The sequence below is a fragment of the Polistes canadensis genome, unplaced genomic scaffold (genome assembly GCF_001313835.1).
Source record: "Polistes canadensis isolate GaletaPanama2010 unplaced genomic scaffold, ASM131383v1 scaffold_70, whole genome shotgun sequence".
Classification (NCBI taxonomy): Eukaryota; Metazoa; Arthropoda; class Insecta; order Hymenoptera; family Vespidae; genus Polistes; species Polistes canadensis.
The window spans coordinates 3,311-28,356 of NW_014569617.1; the positions used below are offsets into that span (position 1 = coordinate 3,311).

Below are 25,046 nucleotides of genomic sequence, written 5' to 3' on the forward strand. Positions count from 1 at the left end.
TTTTATATACCTTTTTTTTATAATATAATTTTGTTTATATATTACTATAGTTAGAACACTAAATACCAAATTATACTGTATTCGAAAGAAAATACAGGCAATACTTTTTCAACTATGGTGAAAAGATTTCGCTGACATCGTCAATTGCCTCTATATCTTCGGTAACATCTTTAATTGTAGACTTTTGCCTGCAAAGTAAATCATTTCAATTAAATCGTTCTTTAAAATTATAATATAAATAAATATTACATTCTATGCCAAAGAAGTTCCATAACTAGTACAAAAAGAGTAAGTATTATGCCATATCCCATTGCAACCAATGCAAAGTAGCATTCGGTAAAACCTATGCTAATGAAACTCATGTGACCATGACATAAAGGCTTGCTTGTGTATAATCGTTTCTCTTCTCTATATTTTAAACCGCTTTCTCGTAAAATTAAAGCACTAGAAGAGGATATATTTATCGTAATTATATAAACATTAGATTTTGTTAATACGAATATTTTAGAAACGTTTGTACCTATTTTTTAAAATTTCCAAATACGGAGACTGTGTCTGAATGATGAAAAGTGGATAAAGTACATTCAAAAAGTCGATATTAGTTAAACCACATTTTTCTTCTTCTTGAAAAGTATCTTGCATTATTTTATAAATGGTACCAACTTCACCATGAAAAGCAAAGAGCTCTTCTCTAATTTTTTTAACACCTTGTTCGATAGGCATCCAAGAAGATTTTTTACCTCGTGGCTCAATCTTTTCATCTATTACTGCTCTTCTTATTGGATCATTAAAAGACTGTTATATATAATAATAGAATAAAAAAAATATATGACTGGTTCGCATTGTGTTATATATTAAACCTTATTTTGAAAACTAAGCAAATATTTTAAATACTTACTTTAAAATAATATCTATTATATATAACATCCTGCGCGCCTAGTTTTAATGGGCTATTATAAAGATCAGTAATAGTTTGAATAGAATTAGTCGTCGATTGAAGCAATGCAACGATATTTGCTGTGTAAGAAGCATAAAGACTCAATGCAGCTATCAATAACATTAAAGTTACTATACGTGAAGGAACTTGATACGGTTCATAAGAATATCCTAAAACAATGAAATTATTGAAACTAATAAGATAATTAATTCATGAAGAATAAACACACCTTGTTGAAAAAATGCTCCTAGAATAACTAAAATATCATCGCCAACGGTTGGCTCACCAGGATTCATCTGTTTCCAATACATTGCAGACTTAGCTGAAGCTCCGCAATGATACTCCCATTTCATAGATATAAAGAGTAAAATAGTAACAAGAATAATCAAAACAGCGATAGCTATCCAAACTGAACGATGAAAAGGCAGGACAAATATATTGCTTACTGTTGAAAGTAATGGTTGTCGAAACACAAAACGTGATCTATATTTTGAAAAATAAAATAGAACAAATTAAAATAAATATTTAACATTATTATAGGGATAAGTATTTCTGTTAAATACTTCAAAATTAATGAATGTGATTAATTGTACTCTTTATACACGCGTCCATAAACATTGCCTATCATCAAATGTTAGTATTATAGGATCATTGCTATGTAGCATTGGTAGATTGGTATCATAAATCTCTCACAAGATTTGAAATTTGATATATGTGAAAACGTTTTACCCAGTATGCGTGTAAAGTTGTATATATTTAACTATTCCTATTCGTTCTTTAACAAAAAATGTAGCAGTTCCTCCAAAATCAATTTCCCGACGTTGCAACATGCCGGTCATGCCATTCCACGATCCATTTTCATTACGATAGCCCCATGAATTTGCTATATTAAAAGTAACTCTGAAATGAAAGATGCAAAATGATTACATTAAGATAATTATGAAATATATTTCATTTTTTATTTATAACAGTTGCATTACTTACGTTGCATTCATTCGATTTACCAGATGAAAAACCCATGGATAACCAGCCTTCGTAACTGGATCTATATGTTTATCGTGATAATCAGTTAAATGATTGATCGTGTTTGGATTTGTCATCTGTTAAAACAAAGCAGTTATTTATTTTCTTTCTTTTTCTTTTTTTTTTTTTTTATTCTGTCTTGTTGTGAAACAAGTATATTTAAAAAGGTGAATAAAGCTAAAGCAATAAATACAAGCAATGAATATCGGATAAATATATTATAATTAAAATACAATTAAATGATTGCAAGTAATCTAGTATGTGTTACCAGAATTTAGGGTAAGCTCGACACGAAGATATCTCTTGATATTTCAAATAAGTTCAATAAGACCCACTCGTGAGATATCTTTCGATATGAACATTGTACAAGATTCGACACATGTATAGATTTAAAATTAAATTTTCTCTTTATTTTTCTTTCACTTAAGACAGAATGAAATTTTGTATGAATGCAAATATTTCACAGGTAGATTTTTCTTGATAATTATTTCATTCGTATATCACATCATCACATTGGTCTTAAAATATGAGATAAACTTAAGTTTCTGTTTATCGTGCATAAAATTGAAAAACAAAATGAAAATATTACCACAAGACAGGATTTGAGTGGAGTAAGTTGAAGATTTTTTCGTCTACGAGATGCAACGTGATAATTGTCCATAAGAATTCCACGTGTCAAGGACCAGTTACCACGATCCTCGAAAATGACATTTCGATATGGACTAGGACGATATATTGAAAGTAATTGGACAAAATCATTTTGAATCATCCGTGCTAGAACAACGTCACTGTCAGGATAAGCAGTAAGATTTTGAAATATTGTTCTTATCAATTGAAGATCATTCGAATTTGAAGAGATTGTTCTGGAATCTTGTAAAAGCAACCATTTTGCAGGAGCAACGAACATTCTCTTGGAATCAGCCTAAATGAAAAATCCAAGTTTTATCCGATTCATAATTTTAATCTGAAAGTAATAAATAATATCTCCTCTTATATGCGTTTTACCTCTTTTAAGATGTCAATCGCATAATCGCAATCGAGATCGATGACGTACAAATTTCTATGTTCTAAATTATCGTAAATTTGAGGATCTAATTGATGATTGTAGATATTTTGGATATCATGTGACAAATGTTTCTTCGACATTTCCTTCGATAAGCCGATCATATCATCTACTTTTTAAATTTAATGATAAAGTATTAATTCAATAAGATAACAAATTCGATAATATATTACGAGATAACAGATATATACATATAATAAATACATATAAATACACATATAAGTATGTATATATTGCATGTTCTATTAATAAATAATACAATACCTTTGGGAAAACACAAACTAGCAGATATTCTCGATGGTGGAAATAAATGAAAGGTCGAATCAACGAGGAGTTTCACTAGAATATCGTTTTTTTTCCAAATAGAAAATTTGAAAGGCTCAATAGCATGAGAATGAGATATAAGAATTAGTAGAACGAATAAGAACATTGTCTTGTCCTTCGAATGCGTACAATTTCCTTGAAAAATCGTAAAATATCGGTGTATAAACTATAGTAGAGTCTCATAAACGGCAAGGTCGCGAAACGTTTACGTATAATTAACATGAAATAGAATAAAAATGTTTAAGTCTGCAAAGTCGCGAAAAAACGATCTATCTTTCTAGGAGGTCGAGAAAGTTAGTTAAATGTTATAGCGAAAAGAATGAGACGACTCATCATGGCAAGGTAAATCTCTTACGTATCATTTCTTTCTTTCTTATTTTTTTTTTTATATGTTCGTCTTGCTTTACAAAATGGCTGCTTCGTTACACTGTCATTATGTCCCAGACTTAGCAAACGATAATCTCATCAAACAGACAATTTCGTTCTAACGACTCAGATATATATATATCATGTAGATAGATTTACTGGTTTTAACAGAAGGATTCCAGCTGCGTTAGTTCGCATGGAGAAAGAGCTAATAATTTTTTGATTAGTTCCATAAGTACTCTTTTCTTCGAACTAATACTTACGTATCATCAAGTACTAAACACACGTGTCATTTTATTATTTCGGATAAAATATTTTCTTCGCAGAAACTAGTTGGAAGACGTAAGGAAATCACTGATTTGTAAGAGACTCGATTCGCGATAAATTACTGTATATTTACTTTCACTGCGCACCAAAGTATTCTTTGTCCCTTGTGGTATATTTTTTCTTTTTATTTATTTCTTTGTCTCTCTACGTAATAACACATTTCTCATAAGACGAATTATTGTGTAATATAAAGGAACAGGAATAGAATGATAGTTTTATGAATAATTTTCTGCTATTTCAAACGCGTACAAATAAACAGTATGTACACGCGCGTGTAAGTATACGCAGAGAAAGGCAAAAGACGACGCAAGATTATCGTATTTGCGAATACCATTTTTAATTAAAAACGACGTTGATAATCATCAAATAATTCAATATTAACGGTTATACATTCCATACGGGTGTAGAAATAAAGCACGTGAAAGTATGTATAGAAATGAATTAGCATGATAAAAAGCACGAAATATACATTTCCTATCATCTCTATTTTGATCTTTAAAAATATGCTACCTCGCAATGATTATACAATCTTTTTTCTTTTTTCCTGTTCGCGTTTCACTTTTATTACTTCGATGCATATACATATATGTGCCCATAATTATGAAAGTGGCTAAGTGAAAATTTACAAAAAATGAGTTTATCAGTTATTTCACACCATATTATCTTCAACTAAATGAATTCAATGTAATTTTCACGATATTGTCAAAAATGAACTGTTAGAGATAGTGTTTCTTAAGTATTTCACAATATTATATAGAATTAATTTAGTGTTCAAATGTAATCCTATCTCGAAACAAAAAAGATCGGTATATGACTTGGACCACTTTCATAATTATGGGCTCACATATATACATGCATATATATATTATTCATCGAGTTAACAATTATTGCAGCTTGTAAAAGGATTATTCGTACTCTTCGACACACGTTGATATCACACACGTAATCGGAGGATTTTCTACTTTCGAAGAGGGAACAGAGTTAAAAGGAAGAAGAAATCGGTCGCTTGTGAAATGCGTATCGTTATCGACGTATAATCTTCGTTTAATCTTCTCGTTAATTGTCATACCTCGATTATTCCGTCTCAAAAGACAATCTTAACAACAATAATGACAACGTGACGAATATTCGAGGATAATGATGTCTCAAATATTTACTTCCTTATTTGTATTCAATATTTAACGAATTTAAAAAATAACTTATTGTGTTTTCCAGTTTTGTTCTATCATTTTTGTAAAGCTTACTTCTTACGTCAAGATTGCACTTCTATGTTATATCATTTGTAAAATTAGAAAAGTAAAGCTTACAAGAGTTATTGTCGAACGCTCTCGGTCGAATCTCGTGATTACTCGGTGATTGGCACGTGAGCTGAGCCTACTGAAGATTCTTATCAGTGTTTATTCACGAGAGTGAATTATCGAGTGAATAACATATTTTACAAAGGAACTTATTGTATCTTATTGTTTTTAAGTTTTGTATATTAATCTTTTTATTTTACATTCGATTCAAATCTATAGAATCACTCGATTGAGCCAATCATATTTCTGAATTACTCGATCGATAAATTCAGAAATTAGTCGAGTGCAGTTCGCAATTCATATATTCAAAAATATGAATTTGTTATATGAGTATGAAGATATTTTTTTTACCTATTCGACGTAGTTTCGTTGTTCTATTTTTTTACCGGTTTTTTCAATAGTCTATTAAACTTGTAGTGAAAGATATTCGAAACTCTAACGTTATGCAATTCAAATAGTAACGCGGAAAAATAACAACAAAATTCGTGTTTTATTTCTCGAAAATCGTAAAATGAATAAATCAATGTTTCCTTGGAAAATTATTTGCATATATATATATATATGTATAATAAATACATTTGATGAAATATTTAAGAATCTAATAACGTTATGCAATCCGAACAATGGCGAATAGTAAATGAGAATAAACAATTTTAAGTTTATTTACAAGATTTATTGTTTCTTTTTTGTTTTTTTTTTTTTTTTTCTAGTTCTTTCAATCCACAGGAAAAAAAAATAATTTTTTGCAAAAATCAGTGCGGACTGAATTTAAGACTGGATCATCCTGGATTAACGAAATAATATTTCAATATTTATTTTTAGACAAACAACAAAAGGAAATCCCTGTTTACGTTAACCAAAAACAGTTAACGTTATTAAGAATATTTCAGGCATGGGGGGATGTAAAAATATGATGATGATGTATTTTCATTGCAGCAATTACATTTACATAAAGATCGCGTAATTCGGTTAGCAAGGTTAATGATTATCATACAAGTCCATGCTTTCACACGTACATATTCATTGTATATATTAATTTATGTGTGTATGTGTGTGCATTAAAATACAAGAATTGTAGGTACAAGAAAAGTATTGAAATACGAAAGGAAGAGAAAGCAGAAATAATATGAAAAGCTAATGGAAAGTGAAGAAGATCGTTTTAAAAATATAAAGAAATAACATATCGAATCTCGCGTATTCCTTGTATAAAAATATAAGAAAGAAAGAAAAATTCCATTGCAGATAGATAAACGCTGATAAAATAAGGATTAAATTATTACGTTTACGATCGTTTAAACGAAAGTGATAACAATTCCACTGTTTCTTTTGTTTTGCGATATTTTCAATTATACAACAAATTGGGCGCGCGTACATTCATAAAAAAATAAGACTTTCATTTCATTTTTATTTATATAAGTATTTTATTTAACGTCAAAACGATAATACCACGGATGCACTAGAATAAAGACCTCGGGTTCTACTTTATTTCATTTATTTATTTCGTTTTTCTCGTCAATAATAATAATAATTAAAAGAAAATATATCGAACATACAGGTGCATACATAAATAAGTTGTTTTTGTTGCTTTTATATTTGTTCTCGTCGAGATTAATTAAAAAAAAATATATCAAACGTACTGTGACACATGGGAAAAATAATCAAATTTACTTTGGTTTGTTCTTTTTATTTTTATTTCTCATTGGTAAAAATGATCATAAAAATTCCTTCGACGTATATAAAAAAGAGAAATAGAGATAAGAAATGAGACCAATAATGAGACCAATAATGAGACCAATAATGAGACCAATAATGAGACCAATAATGTTGAATATATATAATTCGTGGTAGCAACTAAGGATTACTATGCATGTATGTGTATATTCTTGAGCATAGAATCGTACCGGTTTGTCGACCTACTATCGAACGAAGGAACGAACGAGAGCTATGCCACCGTAGACTTTCGAAGAGTTTACTGACGAGGAGAGGAATACACGTTAAAAATAAAAAGAATAAAGAACGTTGGTGGAGTCATTATTTCATGTAGTTGTTAGTTCATTAAATGATACTTCGTGCTTCGAATAAATAAGAAGAAGGAGAAGGAGAAAAAGCTTGGAAAGTCGAATGATTCTATCAAGTTGAAATACCTACAACGTAAATACGTTTGATTTTAATTATATGTACATACGTATATGCATAAATTTATGTGTAGGTATACAAATGTGTGTTTATATATTTATATGTGTGCGTATCACGTAGCTTCTTTCCTCTTCGCACGTATAGCTTTACACCGACGAGAATAAGTCGTACTAATGCGATGATAATGCTACTTAAGTGTTCGTTAAATTTCAAAACTTTGTTCCTTTCCCCCTTCTAATCTCTTTTGTCTACAACTTACTCTCCGTAATATAAAATCGCTCGAGTCCAAGGATCGTAGTCAATTGCGAGAACAATGCTGTACGCGATTTCATAAAAACACAACGTTGCTATTGCATATTATATATGTACATATATCAGAAAAATAAAATCACTTAATATGACGATAAAAGACGTTTTCAAATGAAAAATTCGCATCGTCTTTCTTTTCCTCTCTCTCTCTTTCTCTCTCTCTCTTATTTTCTAAAACACAATGTTTTTCTCTAAGAATTCACGTCTCGATAAATATGATAAAAGCTCATCGTACGGCTTAACAGCGCGTGTATTGCTTCAATACTTTCTTTTCATTTATGTTGTTTATTTAAAAATATTAGTGAGATTACATTTCACCAATTAATAACGTTAATTAGCAAATTAGCAAATTCTGTCCGAAGGTTAATATCAATTACCATTTATAATCCGTTGGACCTTTCCTTTCGATAAAACTATTGAGAAGAAGAAAAATCCAAGTAAAGAACTCGCGCGGCGCGACGAATGCTACATTCAATCGAAAAACAAATAACGAGAGGAAATGAAATGAAGATTTAGATAAAACGTCTTATTATTTATCTCGAACCGTCTCTTATTAAAGATCCCAGCATAAAAGAAATCATCTCAACGAACAAACGACAGAATAAATAAAATGAAGGAATTTTGCTAATGATTCTTCGTTCTTCGAGTAGGAAATTTAATCGAATCGTTTGCGATTATTTAAGGCGGTTAATATTGACTGCACAATTTGAAAAAAAGATTTGAAAAAGAAGTGGAAGATTTTTAAATGGCATAAGAATAGAAATAAAACATTTGGATATAATCGTTCTTCTCGGAAAGGAATTCCTCGTTGCATTCTCCTTTTATCTATTCTTTTAATCTATAAATCTATTCGCGTAGTTCTTTTCAAGAGGGAAGATTGGAGAATTATTCTTTGTTTATATCAGTATATAATTATGAAAAAAAGATTACGTAGAATATTGAATGAAACATCGAGACCGAAAAATAATCTTTCCATATAATCGGTTTCCACGCGTAAAACGCGTTCGTTCTTTGAAATTTTGTTGTTCCCCCGATTATAGTAGGCCCAAGAAATCACCGTAAATCGTGAAAAAAAAAAAAAAGAAAAGAAAAGAAAAGAAAAGAAAAGAAAAAAAAAGAAAAAAAAAAAGAAAAAGATTTAAAAAGGTGTACATATGTATAAGTGGAAGAGTAGTAGGGGTACCGGCGAACGGGGAACTCGCGTTCCAATTGGCCAACGGAAGGTTGGTGTTCGCCGCTAAGTGTCGCGGCTCTGAGAGTGCTTCGAACAGTGTATGAGAACAAGTCGGAACGGAAACTTGAGCATAAGCTTACTATACACTATATGCGTATCTATAATAGTCTCAATTCTATCAAAGGTAATAGTCGAATCGGCCCGGCCGGCGGCCACCTCCCCTCGCGAAAGAGTTAACATCGATATATCGAAAATGGTGGAAAATGGTATCGATCGGAAAAAATCGGAGATCAAGAAACCGGAAATCTATGAAACGGAAGTCGATGTACCAAAAGGTAAACGTATTGCTAGTTTTTCTTTTTCTTTTAGTTTCCTTCAATCACACAATAGGATTTATTCGATCCGAATTTGATAAATATATTTTATAAATGAAACAACTTTATACATTTATACATTTTAGTTTGGGTCTGTATACAAAAACATACACAAATACTGTGTTAATGTGTATAATGTTCATATTATATCAAATCTATAATACGTCGAATTATCTTTTTACTTCGACAAGTAATTCGTCTAATTATTAGTCGACTATTATTATTATCAATTAAAAGTTGTTGTATAAGATTTATTCCAAGTTTTTGTATTTTTAAGTATTAACGATCGATACATATTGAGTTTTTCTTCGTATCTCACATGTTATCCTCACTTATCATTTCCTTCAACATATGTTAGATCAATTTACATTCCGAGCACGATTTATAATAGAAATAGCACGTATACCTTGACCATTTAATCGTCATCAAAATAATCGTAGAAGAATCGAGACGTAAACATTTCGTTTAATAGAAAAAAGAAACCGTGCAAAAATAAGGAAATTCGCGATAAATTCATTAAAATCAAGTTATTTCTAATGAAAAACGTTTATGCAACAACAACAAAATTAAAATTAAAAATTATACAATTCGTTGTACATAGAATTGATTCTTTTAGAAAAAAAGCTCGTTTATCTTGCGATACGGTTTTAAGTGCCATTTTTTTTATTTCTATTTCTGTTTCTATCTTTCATTACTTCTCCTTCTCTTTAGTAACCTTGTTCACAACTAATGCAAATGCATACGGTATATACTAATTGTGAGTGAGACGACAACGATTATTACCAGATAAAATATATTCATTATTTTCTTGTTATTTTTATGTTAATTCCACTCTCTTCTGATCAATTGAAAAAAAAAATCAAAATTTATTATTTCCAAGTCTTTGTTACACGTCACTCGCAATCGAGTTATTTTCCGTGGATGTTTTTTTTTTCCTATTTTCTTTCTTTTTTTTTTTTTTTCTAAGAGCACAAAAATGAAAACGAGCATATATCACGATTAAAGTAAAAATAGAATAATAGGTGTGTCGAGTGAATGAAAAGTCTACGGAGATAATCGATCGCTTTGTGAATGCATTCACTAATAAATCATTCCCGAATGCCTTTAATTTACGATCGTGTTGCATGAAATATGCTTAGAAAAAATAAAGACGATATCGATCAAGGCAAACTATAGATCCAGTTCTACCGAAATACATAGATATAGTACGTTTGATTTATGTTAGTAGCTATATCTAAAGTCTCGATAAATGTTTCGTATAAATCAATGATTAACGATTAGATAATAGTTCATAGGGGAGAAAGAGAGACTTGCAACTAAATAATCTGTGTACACTTATCAGACATATTACTTACTTATTTTTTAACGTAAACTTTTAACCAAACTTTCAAACTTAATTGCTGTAATTTGTGTAATATTCTTTTTAACCTGTTTTCTTGTTGAACTATCAAACGCAATCAAATTATTAAAAGTATAAATCGAAGTAAAAATACCTTTTTTTTTCATTAGAAATGATAAAAAGGTTGATAAAGAGAACGTAACTTCCGTGTCAGAGAATCAACATTAGAAATTGATTGTAAAGTGTTAGTATAACGTAATTTGAAGATTATTATTCCACTAGAAGAGAGAAAGAGAGAGAGAAAGTTACAATGTGTGGAAACAAAAAAAAACGAGGGGAGGATTCTTGTCACTTTCATTCAATAGCGGTCACTCTCGTGCTAAAATAAAGTAACCGCGGTTCCTTCCTTCCTTTTACTTTTTTTTTTTTTTTTTTTCATTAACTAGTATAATTTTATGATTATCTCTGCACCAAAGCGGATAAAGAAATTGCGAGTAAAGGAAATGTGGGACGGATGGAGAGGGGGGAATTAGATTTCTTTAGAATACATGTTCTTTAATGATAGATCATAATCTATGTAGCTTTGCGCCTCCCAAGGTCATAGGAATTATTTTATTCCATATAATTTCAAAGTCTAGATTTAAATAAAATTCCAACCAAAGATATGAATTGTTCGCATTGTCATAGTTTCTTCTATTGTCGTTTCTTACCCTTCTTTTCAATATTCTCAAGTTTTTTATTACTCTTACGCGAAGTTAATTAATTACGAATCATCTTATTTCAAAAATAGTATAATTAAATGTAAATATTGAATTATTTCACTCGAGAAATTAATTTATATTTTAATTAGGGAGAAATTGTGGCATATATTTTTAAAAGTTAGAAAGCGATTTGAATGAGTAAGAGAAGAGTTATTCAATGACCATTCATAAAAATATACATGCTACTTGATAAAAGACAACACGCATTCATGTCTCTAATCTTCAGTATATCATGTCAACGAACGCGGTGTTCTCATCTCATTATCGATTATGATAATGTTCACTTAGCAACCTTTAATCGATATTTTTCTATGATTCCTACCTTATCGACATAGGTGTTCTTTGCATTTCAAAATAAAAACCGAAAATTATAATTATACTTATGTACGCTGTGTGAAAAAGAAAATGAAATTGAAGTAAACAGATATCCTTTATCGTGCAATGTCAGTATCTCTATAAGCGACAATTGGTGTGGGCTTTTCTTCTAACAAGGACGTTATTTTCCACTTTACCAAGTGAATAATGAGATTGAGGGCTCGTGCGTTTCCTGTTGTGTCCACTATAAAGTTATATCATGAATTAGAATAGTTAATAGTGGTAAGTATTTAAACGATCGGATTTCATTTCCGACACGTATTTTAAACGTTTTTTAAACAATCATAAAATCACTTACGTCTTTCCTCCTCTTTGTATCTTGTTCTTCTTCTGTTTTATTCTTTTTTTCTGAATTTCAATTTTTCTTTTCAATATTATTACAACTTGGGATCATTTATAATAACAAAAGTATTTATGCAAATTATTATTTCAATTACAAGATAAATAACATTTAATTAGGTAACAGACTTTAGCGATAATATTTTGAAATGTAATTGTAAAAAGTATCGTTTTGAAAAGAAACAAAAAGTTATCATTCTTTTTTTAATATTTTATATTGAATAAATAAAATCGTTAGAATATATCGATTACTTATTATTAAACGTCGATAATGTAACTTTGCTAACTTACCAACGTGAAACATAATGAACTTTACCGACTTCAATTATAAAAATAGAGAATAGAAATACATATAGATAGACCAAAAAAAATGGAAAAATCTATTAAGAGAATTTTATTTTTCAGCTTTTTCAGTTATTTTCAGCTTTTCAAATTCAAAGTCTTATATTCTATAATCTTATTCACGACACAATATTATTACAATCCAAATCTATCTATGTTCATTAATCGTTAATATGCTATAGATATTATTCATTATCTACGTTTTCGCAATTTAAAAAAACATAGCGTCATCATCGTGAATGTAACATATATTATTGCGCAACTTATTGTAAGAGGCAAATAAATTCCAATGCAAGATAATTAATCAAAGATCTCATTTAGCTAAGTATCAAATATCGAATTTATTTATTCTAGATATTTATACGAAGTACATCTTTTTGGCACGTTTTTCACTTCTAAACTATAAATAAATATCGTCGTACAAAATGACGGTGCATCCTGTACAGCTAACATTTATATAAACGATTACATATTCCAGAATATATATATATATATATGGTAATAAGCTGAATAATTCGTGTAATAACGTTCGTGAACACTTTAAATACAATTAAATACACGAGTTATTTATTTTCAGTACACACACACGCACCCACGTACGCACAGGTATCTAATTTTAGTGAATAAACGCGAATTTCAGTGCCAAACGGTCGATGACGTTAAAACTCATACGAAATACTCGTTAATCTTAAAGATGACGTTAATATAAATGATCGAAAGAACTGTAATATGAGATAACAAATCTTTCGATCGTAGATATTAATGCGTTCTCTGAAAAGCTTCTTTTATATCAATATTCATAAACTCCAAAACTATTCGCAACAATTATAAAAAACAAAAAAATATAAATTTACATATCTATATACATATTTATCGTGTAATAGTATTGAACGATAATTTCTTTTTTGCATCACATTACGAGGAGTGCAATGACAATAATAGAAGTTACATAACTTACAGTTAGTGCAATGTTGCAGACGTTAAGAAATTTATTGATTCATTAATCATGTTCTACTCGAAGAATTCGCCTGGAAATTTTATTGAAAGTAAAAGAAAGAAGGAAAAGAAATGTTAACTGTTAGATAGCACGTTTGCTAGGTGATTAACGCGACTCCTTGTAAACCAACAATAAGCCTCCTAGATGCTTTGAGTTTTCCACTTGATAAGAAGACATAGTAAAAGATTCCATGAGTATGTTAAGAGAGGAACATTATGATGTCGTCACTTTTACAAGTTTCTGGATCTTAATGAAAAATTCTCTTTGTACTTACGTACACATATATGTGTGCACATGTGTGTAGTACGTGTAATTCTTACCGTTAACGACAAACGTTTCGTGCAATCATACTGATAATTTATAACTTCCTTTAGAAATAACGTGGACGCGATATGGACGATTCATGTGTCGTCGATTTTGCGAATATTACAGAACTGATTACATATCTTCGCACATATATCTATGCTTAAATACTTACATACGCTTTTGATAAGACTCATTTTTCTTGTCTTTTTCTCTTGTTCTTGTTTTTTTTTTTTTCTTTTTTTTTTTTAATAAAAACGGACGAAAAACTAACAACGATTGAATATAACGATTTGATTTTACATCCAAGAAAACAGAGTGCATAAACATCATGCATCGTTGGGAACACAAAATACGGTAATTAACCTTACTCTTTTCAAGGTTAACCATGACGACAACTCTTTTCGAAACATAATTATTGCGTCATTCTTCTTTCGAATAACGATGGTACACCAAGTGTAATATTTATTGTGCCTTTGAAATCAGCATATACGTGCTTGCAATTACCCGAATACAAATGTAAAATACATAGTTGCGGGACACTTGGTATATGCATAATTATAATAACAGTAGAAATGTCATGACAAATATCGCTAATACTGATAAAGCGTGTCACGTTTCTCATAACAAGAAGAAAGAAAGTTATTAACGTTAATTAAATCGATTTGAGAGATCAATATTTGTTATATCAAATGTAAATGAGTTTACGTAAGAAGATTAAATATGTACGATTTGTTGAACGAATTCGTGAAAATTTTTGGGTTAAGGAAGCATAGTGCAATTATATAATATTTAATCTCTACCTCGAAGTATAATTAATTAATTAATATATTAATAATTAATAATGATAACAATTAAGATATATTTATATAAAGAATTTTTGCGCGCGCTAATATGATTGGTCAACAAAGTTGGCGCGAGGAAGATGGCGTCCAGTTCGTGATTGCACGCGATTGGCTAATCCGTTAGATTCGCGCATGCGTATTATCTATTAACAATTGTCGATCGTTTACGAAAAGTGGCGGAAATGCCCGAGGATAGATGTAGAAGTATGAGTAAAGAGAGGGAGTAAGAGGATAGTCGTTTTTCGTTCTGAACGTTCTTGCAATCATCGTCTGTTCGTTATTATCATTGTGTACGAGTTGCTTCCACGAGGTTGGCGCGCTCGCGCGCTCCTTAACGTGCGATTATTTTGTCGTTGATTGTGTTGTACAGTATCAGAAAAAGAAGAGGAAGTTAACAACCGGCCAGTTGTCTCCCGCGTTTCCTAAATCATCGTTTGTATTTCTACCGCGTACAATCCGTACCTCGTTCAATCCGTATTTATTAGAAGTGTATAAATAATTTGTGAAAAAAATAGAAAGCAATAGATAACGATTTATATCTTTTTCTATCGTCGAGGTCGTCGTCATCATTGTCGATAGACTTGTTGAGAGAATTTTCTTCCATTAACTTTTGCAAACGTGCCATGAGTGGTAGCAGGGCCAATGGTAATGAAAGCGGGGGGCGAAGGAATGGCCACGTGCTGGTGTGGGAACAACCGGGTTTGGAAGAGAACGACAAGCCGGTGCGAAGACGGAAAGGTATCTTTTGACTTTGTTTTATTCCGCTTGCCATGGAAAATGTACGAATTCTTGTTCTCTCCTTTTCTCTCCCTTTCTCTCCCTTTTTTCAGTATACTTTGTATGTATATGCATATGTGTCTCCTTCTATTCCTCTTTTTTTTTCTTTCTACATGTGTATCTTTTTCTAGCATATTATCAGCAGTCTTGTTTCATCCTTTTCCTATCAATGCCATCGAAAAAGTCTGGCCGATAGCCCGTGTTTCGTTTCGAGAATAGCATGTCGAGAATTCGCTTACTTCCAAGAGGAGTGTTCAGAAACGCACACGTTTCTCGCACCGGTTTAGAGGAAAAGAGAGGGAAAAGAGAGAGAAAAGGGAAAAAGTTAAAGGAAGGCGAAACACGAGACACGCACGTGCGCGCTACACTTCACGCGCATCCTATGAATTTATTTCCTACCATCTCTCAATACCAAGAAAATCATACTAATATACATATTTCAATATATAATGTATACTTATCCCCATTTAACTTACTCTTCAATGAATCGAACATATTCATCAAACATTATAACTTGATATGAGTGTATTTTTGTTAATTTAATTTATACAATGTTCATGAATTTTCTACAGAATTAACGTAATGCATATGTTTTAGAACAGAATTCTTTTGTTTCCTCTTTGTGTATTTTTTCGTTCGATTAAGCATCATACTTTTGGCACAAGCTCTACTATCTACTTATGTTCAGTGAATTTCTGGATACATGGAGGAGGCGTTCGCGTGTGAACGAGTTTACTCATCGTCATCTGTTAATAGAAATAAAAACGTCAATGGTTATATTTAAAAAGTAACAAAACAAAAAAAAAAAACGTGCTCATTTATACTTACAAAATACGTTCGTTCTTTCTTTACTTTGCTTTGCTTTGCTTTAGCGAGGTCACAATATTTTTACCGATATTGAATTTGATTGAATTCTATTAAATGTAACGAGCAAATAATATGAATATATATTTAGAAATAAATTGCTATGTACTCGGAATTAGAAAGGAGAATCTCGCAGAGAAAGAGAGAGAGAGAGAGAAAGATGGAAAGAGATATTTAATGAAATTTATTAGATCATACTTGAAATGCACTTGACGTGAACAATCAACGTTGTTATCTCGGTAATTAATCGGAACATTTCGAAATTCTTTTGAATGTTCTTCTCATAATAACTTACCTGTAATTGTAAGCGAGTTTTTAAGTCGTATTATTTCGTCAAAATTCTGATTAGATATTACCCAAGACCAGAGAAAACGTACAATACTTTAATGTCTGCCGCGACCCAAATACTCTGACCATGGTAAGTATATTTTTAACAATTTAGAAGAATCAACAACAATAGCAAGAAATTGAAAAACGCGCTAATCGATCAGTGGTAATCTTTTATTTCTTTATTGTTTTCTAATTCATTTTTTACGCATTTCGAGATGAACAGAATAAAAAATAAGATGGATATAGAAGAGGGACTCAGAAGTGAGAAAGATTATGCAATAGCAGGAAAATTTAATAGCTAGATAAAGAACTAAATGCTTTCAAACTACGTGAGTCATGTCGTTAAGCGTAATAGATAAGAATTTTTTGATTTTGATAGGAAAAAATTGAAGGAGAAAAAAATTGTTTTTTGTCCAACATTTTTACTTTCTTTTTCTTTCTTTTTTTTTTTTTTTTTTTTTTGAAATAATTCGAGAAACTCGGCGTGATATTTTTCATGTCTGACATGTCTTACACTATGGCCACGTTGTAAGATTGCATTACAAGTTTATAACGGTTATATCGTCGAGAAGGTAGCAGTAAAAATGGCGATTTATGATTGCTCGTATATTCGATTGTTTTGGTCGATCCTACTACTTTTTATTAACTTTTCTTTAATATTTTTTTTAATTTTTAAAAATAATCTAATCGTTAGATTTATTGTATCTTGTCAATTATTCTGTTATTTTGATTACTTTTGTTAGATCTTCTTTTCTTTTTTTTAACTAATATGGAGATTTTTAAATAGAAAAGAGACAAGGAAAGGATAAAGATAAAGATAAAGATAAAGATAAAGAAGAATGTATCTGCAGGTGGTGATCGCGCGCATTGATATTAACTGTAAAAAGTATTTGATTGATTTTCTTGTATCTACAAACATTTATTATAGCGTCAGCAAATCATTAACACTAATCGATCAAATTGCATCAATTTTTTTTACATTGATTATATTTTTTACAATTAATAATAATCATAATCATAATCGTTGTAAAATTAAGTTAAGAAATCCAATGATACGAAAATTTTTTAGTTTAATTTTTTAGTAATTTATTGAAAATTTACAATATATTGTCGCTAAATTCGTTAGAGTAATTGTATAGAGTTTTTTAATTTAACATAAAAAGAAATAAGATTGTACGAAAGAAGAAGAAAAAAAGGACTTCTTTCATGTGTGTAAGTAAAAACATCCGTGTCATATGGCTGGTTAGTTTTTTCTTTTTTTTTTTTCTATTATTCTACACGATACAAAAAAAAGGATCATTTTCGTTCGGCAATGAACTCTACTCTTCTTTAACCCCTTCTCTACCACTATTTTTCGTCTTGAAACTATTTTTCTATTGCGAGCCCCCCACGTGCTCGAGCGGTGCATACCGAATCTAACCGAAGATGGCCGACCATTGTCGATTTTTATACAATACACTCTTTTTCTATTTCTTTTTTAAAAAATTTACATGTAATATGAAACTTTCTTTTTATTAAGCTAGATTATTGATTATCATCATCAAATTCCTTATTAGAATTCGGAAATATATACAGGAATGTATATATTATGATGATCGTATGAAAGTATTAAATTACGCGCGCACGTTCGATAAAATGGCGCGCTTTTATATACAATTCAAATTTTCTTTGATGCATTTTTTCGCGTCTCGTTTTGTAAGATTTGTAGTGTTGCACAAATAAATAAAAATATCTCAATATTAGCTTTATATATGTTTCGTTTAGATTAATGAATACGTAAATTTGCGAACAAAATAGTGTGTACACGCATACTTATTGAAATTTATTTAAGAGATATAACAATGAGCAAAACTCGTCTGGATTTAAGCCAATAAATTTAGCCTTCGTTCCCTTTTGTTATCTCGAAAGCGTTCCTCGCCTATTTAAATCCAAAAATAATAAACAGAAGAAAAAAAACATGTCGAAAGTTTGATTCTGATCGAATTATCTGATCGATCGGTTGTTTTCTATTTTCGATCGACCCTTAAATATTATTAATCTTTACCGTTTTTATATATGAAACACACACGCATATATGAATGTACATATGATTGACGTTCTCAAGTATATTTTGTTTCTTAGGGTCAAATGTACAATCCCAGATAATGAAAGATCGTTTTAAAGAAAACTTTACTCGGTTCGATAGAATAATTGACTTCAATTTAGTTTGTCTTTTATATATATATATATATATGTAATCAACGTAAGTGCTAAAGTCTCTTTCCTCTCGTTAATAATGGCAATGATGTGTCAGCAGTTCACCATAGTGATTTATTACAAAATTACTGAATATACTAGAAATCTGTAACTATCTTTTCATATCTTTGACAATGAACTAATTGTGAGATTATTGGAACAATTTGCATTTCAATAGAACACACATTTATATATATGTACCTATGTGTATAGTCATAGAGCTTGGAAAGGTAACAAAAATTAAAGTAAGATAGTCGTCATCATCTTTCTGTGTAATCGGTCATGTGTATTTTATGTATACGGCGCCATTCCACAAGGACACTCGCTCATCGTTTTAAAATACGTAGGTTGTTTGAATAGATGTATAGATTCATATATAATATTTAAAAGAAAAAGAGAGAGAAAGACACACTTATGTACAAATTATTACTGTATATATCATGTAACATTTGTAACTGTATCAGTTATCACTTGTATTCATACACAATACACACATTCGTATAGTCTAACGTATCCTATATGGCTCGTTGCACTATTGTTGTTGTTATTATAATGATATGAAAATTAGAAAATTGAAGACAATCTACAGATTGATAGTACAGATAATATGCATATTATTAGACAAGAACTTTTAATGCACGTTGCATGCGTGTGCGTTGCAATGTTTCATTTCCGTAACATTTTGCATGAATCATCATACATATTTTCTTTTTCTCTTACACTTCTTTTTTTCTGTAAATAAATGATTCATCCATCATCAATCAAACATAATCAAATTGGACTAGGAATTACCTGCTATTGTGATGGCAAATATTAAAATAATTATAAACACTTGGGCTATATACATTTAAATAGAAAATATTAGATAAAGATTGTCTGTCCTATTTTACATTGACACAATTCGCAATCTGGAAAAGAAAAAATTATCTCCAGCTGAGAATTTACATGAATTATTCAATATTATTTTTTTAACCTTCTCGCCTTCTATGTTTTAAGTTAATAATAACGTAATAGAGATGATTTCTATTATATAGAATGTATTTTGCTATCGAATAAAATATCTTATCTGAAACTGGGAAGATTTTTTCTTTTTTTAATCAATATTATAAAAACTTTGAATGAATAATTTAACTAAGAAAAAGAAGGTTGTTGGGGTTGGCTTACAGGCCTGCTGGGAACACGTCATGTAGTCACGTTTATGCTTTTTCTTGGCATGGCAAATGCCTATGTCATGAGGACCAACATGTCTGTGGCAATTGTTGCTATGGTCAACCATACGGCTATCACCGGGGATAAAGAGTTTGTTACAAACGAGTGCCACATCGATGATGATAATAAGAATACTACTATATTAATAAATCATGTGAGTAGTGTCCATTAATCTAAATCTATCTCTTCATAATCAGAATATCAATAAATATATAAGTTTTTATTATATTATGAATTTTAAATAATAGTTGTATGTATATTTATTTTGGAATTTACAGAAAGACGGCGAATTTGCCTGGGATACCAAAGAACAAGGCTACTTATTAAGCTCATTTTTCTATGGATATGTTCTTACTCAAATACCTTTCGGTATGCTTGCCAAACGATTTGGATCTAAATATTTTCTTGGCATTGGCATGCTGATCAATTCGATATTTGGACTATTAGTTCCTTTGTCAGCACATCAGGGCTTTTATTCGCTAATGGTAGTTCGATTTATTCAAGGCTTAGGTGAGGTAAGTAGTCCTTTGTATTTCAAATATATTCTTATAGTTATAAGTTATGAAATGTTGAAAAATCACACCATATATATGTATATATATATATATATGTATATTATATATATGTATATATAAATGAGATGAGAATGTATGTTACGGGAAAATTGGTTACATATTCTCACTAATATAAGATATTGTTCACATTAACTACATGATACGCGTAGATTTTGATCTTCTATTATTATTTAAATGCAGGAAATATGCATACCATGAAATGAATGTAAGTTTTAGATCATTAATATATTTCAAATTATTTATTATAATTAATATAAAAAAGAAAAATTATAAAATTGAAAACTTGCATCCAATTTGAATAGTTTTAATGCGTATGTTCAGCCTATATAAATGTTAATGTAGAAATTGTTGATTCTTAGATAGTGTTATTTTAATTTGAAAAAATTCCAAAGTTATAATGTTAAATTTAAATTAAAGGATTACATATTCGTTGAGTGTGAACGCTTTTTGATTGTTTGGGTGTGATTTCCTCCCCCTAGGAATGGATTATCCCTATTGCAGGGTCCAATTGTGCCTTGCACGCACGCATTGTTGGCAAAGTGGATACCACCAAACGAGAGGAGCAGGATGGGAGCCTTTGTCTATGCTGGTAAGCCTGTACAGTGCAATATTTAATAATGTAGCACTCTTGTACATACCAACTGACCGTGAGTCCCGCGAGTCCTCTGGATATTTCAATGCATCCAATCATTGTGTACTTCTTGCTACGATGGAATTGGAATCGCAGGAGTGGTGGACCCTTTTGGTTCTTACTTATCCACTGTTCTTAATGACTCACAGTAGGTTACCCTTTTCAAATCCGAACATTATTATTAATTCGATTTTGTTTTCTCTGTTATTTATAGGTGCTCAGTTTGGTACAGTCATCTCAATGCCATTAAGTGGTCTACTATCTGAATATGGATTTTCTGGTGGGTGGCCATCAATATTTTATGTCTTTGGCGCTGTTGGTATTATCTGGTGTATAGCTTTTTTCTTCCTGGTTTATGAAGATCCAGAAAATCATCCACGTATTTCTGAAGATGAAAAAAAATACATAGTTAGTGCCTTGTGGGGAAATGCTGGAGCATCTGTAAATATGTTTTTTTAATTATTATTATTATTATTATTATTATTAATTTTCTTTTTCTTTTTCTTTTTAAAACGAAATATCTATATTCTATGTTATCTATTCTATACAGTCTCCGCCTATACCTTGGAAATCAATCGCTACTTCAAAGCCTTTCTGGGCTATTTTGATAGCACATATGGGTCAAAATTATGGATACGAAACATTGATGACTGAACTTCCAACATTTATGAAACAGATTTTACATTTTGATATCAAGTCTGTGAGTCATATCAACAATTTACATAAACAAACAAACAATCAATCATTCAATTAATTACAAATTATTTAATATAAATAACGTATATATTATTTCAGAATGGACTTGTATCGTCTCTTCCTTACCTTAATATGTGGGTTTTTTCATTAATACTTAGCCAAGCAGCCGACAAAATGATTTCGTTAGAAAAATGTAGTCTTACTAGTACACGTAAAATTGTCAATAGTATTGGTCAGTATGGACCAGCAATAGCATTGGTAGCAGCATCTTATACTGGTTGCAATCCATGGTTGACAATAGTTATCCTTACTATTGGGGTTGGTTTTAATGGTGGTATTTATTCTGGTTTCAAAGTTAACCATCTTGATATCTCACCAAGATTCGCAGGAGTTTTAATGGCATTCACAAATTGTCTTGCTAACCTAGCTGGATTACTTGCACCGATAGTAGCTGGCCATATAATCGTTGGCACGGTAACAGAATTATAATAGTTAATTATCCATAAGGTTCATTACTATTGTTATTATAATTATCATTATTATTATAGCCAACTCATCTAAAATGGAGGATTGTCTTCATGATTTCGGCAGCTATTTATGTGGTGTGCGCAACATTTTATCTCATGTTTGGTTCCGGAGAAAGACAACCTTGGGATAATCCAGAAAAAGACGAGGAAAAAGAAGAGAGCAAAGAATTAGATAGTGTTAAAACAGTCAACGAAACTCAACACTAATGTGATTTTAAAATAATGCTTGCCTTGGTATTTAAGTTTTTTCTGCCATCAAGCTAAATTCTAAATATGTTAATGGTTCCAGTCGCGGGTGGCACTTATCTGCCTTAAAGTACATCCATTCCCTCCGTTAATATTTAACCGTGCTGGATGATTGCGCTATGTTGTAGTATATAACTATAAGTTAATTTCAAGTTGATTTTTATTTTATTTTTTTCTAATTATTACGAGCAGTGTTCAAATTTTAATAACACTGATCACATTAAAAGTTGCATATCAGAATGTCACCGATGTTTGTATCGCGTTGTAAATGTGGAATTCGATCAATATTTTCATTATTTCATAGAATACGTGTTGTTGAAATTAGAGTGTATGAAAGAGAAAAAGAGAGAGAGAGAGAGAGAGAGAGAGAGAGAGAGAGAGAGAGAGAGAGAGAGAGAGAGAGAGAGAGAGTAGAGAGAATTTAAGAGTGTATGAGTTATAGAAAAATGAAAAAATATATACGACTGTGACATATTTCAAACAGGATATATGTATTACGTTCAACATCTAAAAAAGAAAGAATCATGAAATTTCAAATTACATCTCCGTAAAGGTATAACAACATCTTGAATTAATTTGACTAAATTAGCGGTAATTATTTAATTGTATTAAAAGTTTCTATGCAATGGCATTGATAAACTTTGAGGAGCATCAAGTATGACTTTAAAATATTTTGGAATCAGATTCTTGAAATAAAAAATATCTAGGAAACTATAGGAAATGCTTCACATTAATATTCAAAAATGTCGAAATTTCGAAATATTCTTTTTTTTTTTTTTTTTTTTTTTTTGTTTTTTTTTTTCCATATATTTAAGCACAAAATTATGATCTGCTAGGTTTTGCGTAGTTGAAAAATAAACGAAATAAGGAAAAAATAATATAAATTAAGGAACTATCCATGGATTTAATATTGAATTACACGTACAATGAAAATTTACTTAGCGTATTATAAAAACAAGAATACACAAAGATTATAATGCGTTTTTGCATAGTAGTTCAAATATTTTATCTAATTTGGACATTAGTTTGATTATATTTATACTTTAGATTTTTTCGTGAGTTACAATTATTATTGTATAATAACAAAGAGTTAACAATACATTTGTCCAAATTAGATAAAATCAATTAACGAAGTTGGCAGCAGTATTAGAGTAAAAGTTCTCATTTGTTCATCTTTTTTTTCTTTTTTTCTCCTTTTTTTTCGTTACATCACGAACAGTTTATTATTATTAACTATTATGTATCATTTTGTATTGCGTTAGGACAGACAATATGATTGCATAAAAACAGTTGAACAAAAGTTAACAAAATATTGTCTTTACACACACACACACACACACCACGAGCAGTCGTTGATAAATTGTTATACATATTGCATAATGCAATTAATGATCTATACATATTGTAGATAGTCGCACGAAAAATCCTATTAACTTATAGACTTTAGATGAGTTGTTACACTCTAGTAGTAATTATTTATATTAAAAAGAACTACGAACTTATTACCTCTGTCACACTTAAAATTTAAGTTACAAAAGCGGATGATTTGTGTCTGGAATTTTAATAGGATGCATTTTTCTATCGATTAAGTTTTTTTTTCGTCTTTAAGTAGCACAAACTTTTTGTAATCATTCGTGACTTAATATTATATAAAATTTTGATGTGGAATGATGCAATTAAAAATTCGAATGGGACACCAGAGATACATTATCGCTCATCAAAATAACAAACATTTCTAGGAATAAGAAAATCGCGTCTTCCGGTAATTGAAAAGATTGGTTACTTTTAATTAAGAATTTAATATCTTTAGTATCTAAAATTGAAGATAACAATCCTTTAATTAAAGGAAATGAATATTGTCTCTTAGTATATTTATCTGATTGCAGTCAAATTTAAATCGGATACAAATATCGTTTTTATATACTTTTCATGAATAGCATTCTTTGATTATATAAATTTTGTACTAGTTCATTCTTTTTGTACATTATTGTGGTCGAAGGGTGAATACATGAAAATGTTCACAAATCACTGCTCATTAGGAAATATTTCAAACTCTCTAGATAAATAATGTACCCGATATTTGATAAAAAATTATTGCAGCATCATATTGATAATACCATTAATTTATATAACACGAGTATACATATATATATACATATAAATATTAGCCAATATTGTAGAATATTTAAAGAACAGTTACCATCTAAAGAAATGTTATAAAATAGTTTGATGAAGAATTTTACAATCCATATTTTGATACGTATATTTATAAATATTGTACATAATTTTGATGATATACATAATCTAAAAATTTAAAACAATTT

General features: G+C 30.1%; 2 protein-coding genes across 7 annotated transcripts; one reads left to right on the plus strand and one right to left on the minus strand.

The window, feature by feature from the left end:
* Positions 1-18: 18 nt before the first annotated feature.
* On the minus strand, positions 19-3,713 carry LOC106786288 (probable glutamate receptor). The gene is made up of 10 exons (XM_014747497.1): positions 3,288-3,713; positions 2,966-3,132; positions 2,550-2,882; positions 1,922-2,037; positions 1,667-1,837; positions 1,167-1,420; positions 899-1,107; positions 521-795; positions 250-444; positions 19-188 (listed from the first exon to the last, which is right to left on the minus strand). Exons 1-10 carry the CDS (start codon positions 3,451-3,453, stop codon positions 113-115), a joined length of 1,962 nt encoding a protein of 653 aa, XP_014602983.1. The 5' UTR covers positions 3,454-3,713; the 3' UTR covers positions 19-112.
* A 5,330-nt stretch (positions 3,714-9,043) lies between these two features.
* On the plus strand, positions 9,044-24,022 carry LOC106786264 (putative inorganic phosphate cotransporter). Of its 6 annotated transcripts, XM_014747455.1 has the most exons (9): positions 9,044-9,292; positions 15,189-15,370; positions 19,984-20,201; positions 20,326-20,562; positions 21,124-21,211; positions 21,468-21,694; positions 21,804-21,953; positions 22,049-22,423; positions 22,498-24,022. In XM_014747455.1, exons 2-9 carry the CDS (start codon positions 15,256-15,258, stop codon positions 22,681-22,683), a joined length of 1,596 nt encoding a protein of 531 aa, XP_014602941.1. In that variant the 5' UTR covers positions 9,044-9,292; positions 15,189-15,255; the 3' UTR covers positions 22,684-24,022. The 6 variants fall into 6 exon arrangements, with proteins under 6 accessions (XP_014602941.1, XP_014602938.1, XP_014602939.1 ...); XM_014747452.1 differs by lacking the exon at positions 15,189-15,370; XM_014747453.1 differs by lacking the exon at positions 15,189-15,370 and having other exon boundaries at positions 20,005-20,201.
* The last annotated feature ends 1,024 nt before the right edge of the window (positions 24,023-25,046 follow it).

Excerpts from the sequence above, each read along its gene's own strand:
- LOC106786288 (XM_014747497.1), bottom strand. The coding sequence starts at position 3,453 with ATGTTCTTATTCGTTCTACTAATTCTTATATCTCATTCTCATGCTATT. Across the intron at positions 1,838-1,921 it reads GTAAATCGAATGAATGCAAC|AGTTACTTTTAATATAGCAA; the intron begins GTAAGTAATGCA and ends CTTTCATTTCAG. Across the intron at positions 796-898 it reads ATAATAGATATTATTTTAAA|TCTTTTAATGATCCAATAAG; the intron begins GTAAGTATTTAA and ends TATATATAACAG.
- LOC106786264 (XM_014747452.1), top strand. The coding sequence starts at position 9,058 with ATGAGAACAAGTCGGAACGGAAACTTGAGCATAAGCTTACTATACACT. Across the intron at positions 21,695-21,803 it reads GGGGAAATGCTGGAGCATCT|TCTCCGCCTATACCTTGGAA; the intron begins GTAAATATGTTT and ends TATTCTATACAG. Across the intron at positions 22,424-22,497 it reads GCCATATAATCGTTGGCACG|CCAACTCATCTAAAATGGAG; the intron begins GTAACAGAATTA and ends TTATTATTATAG.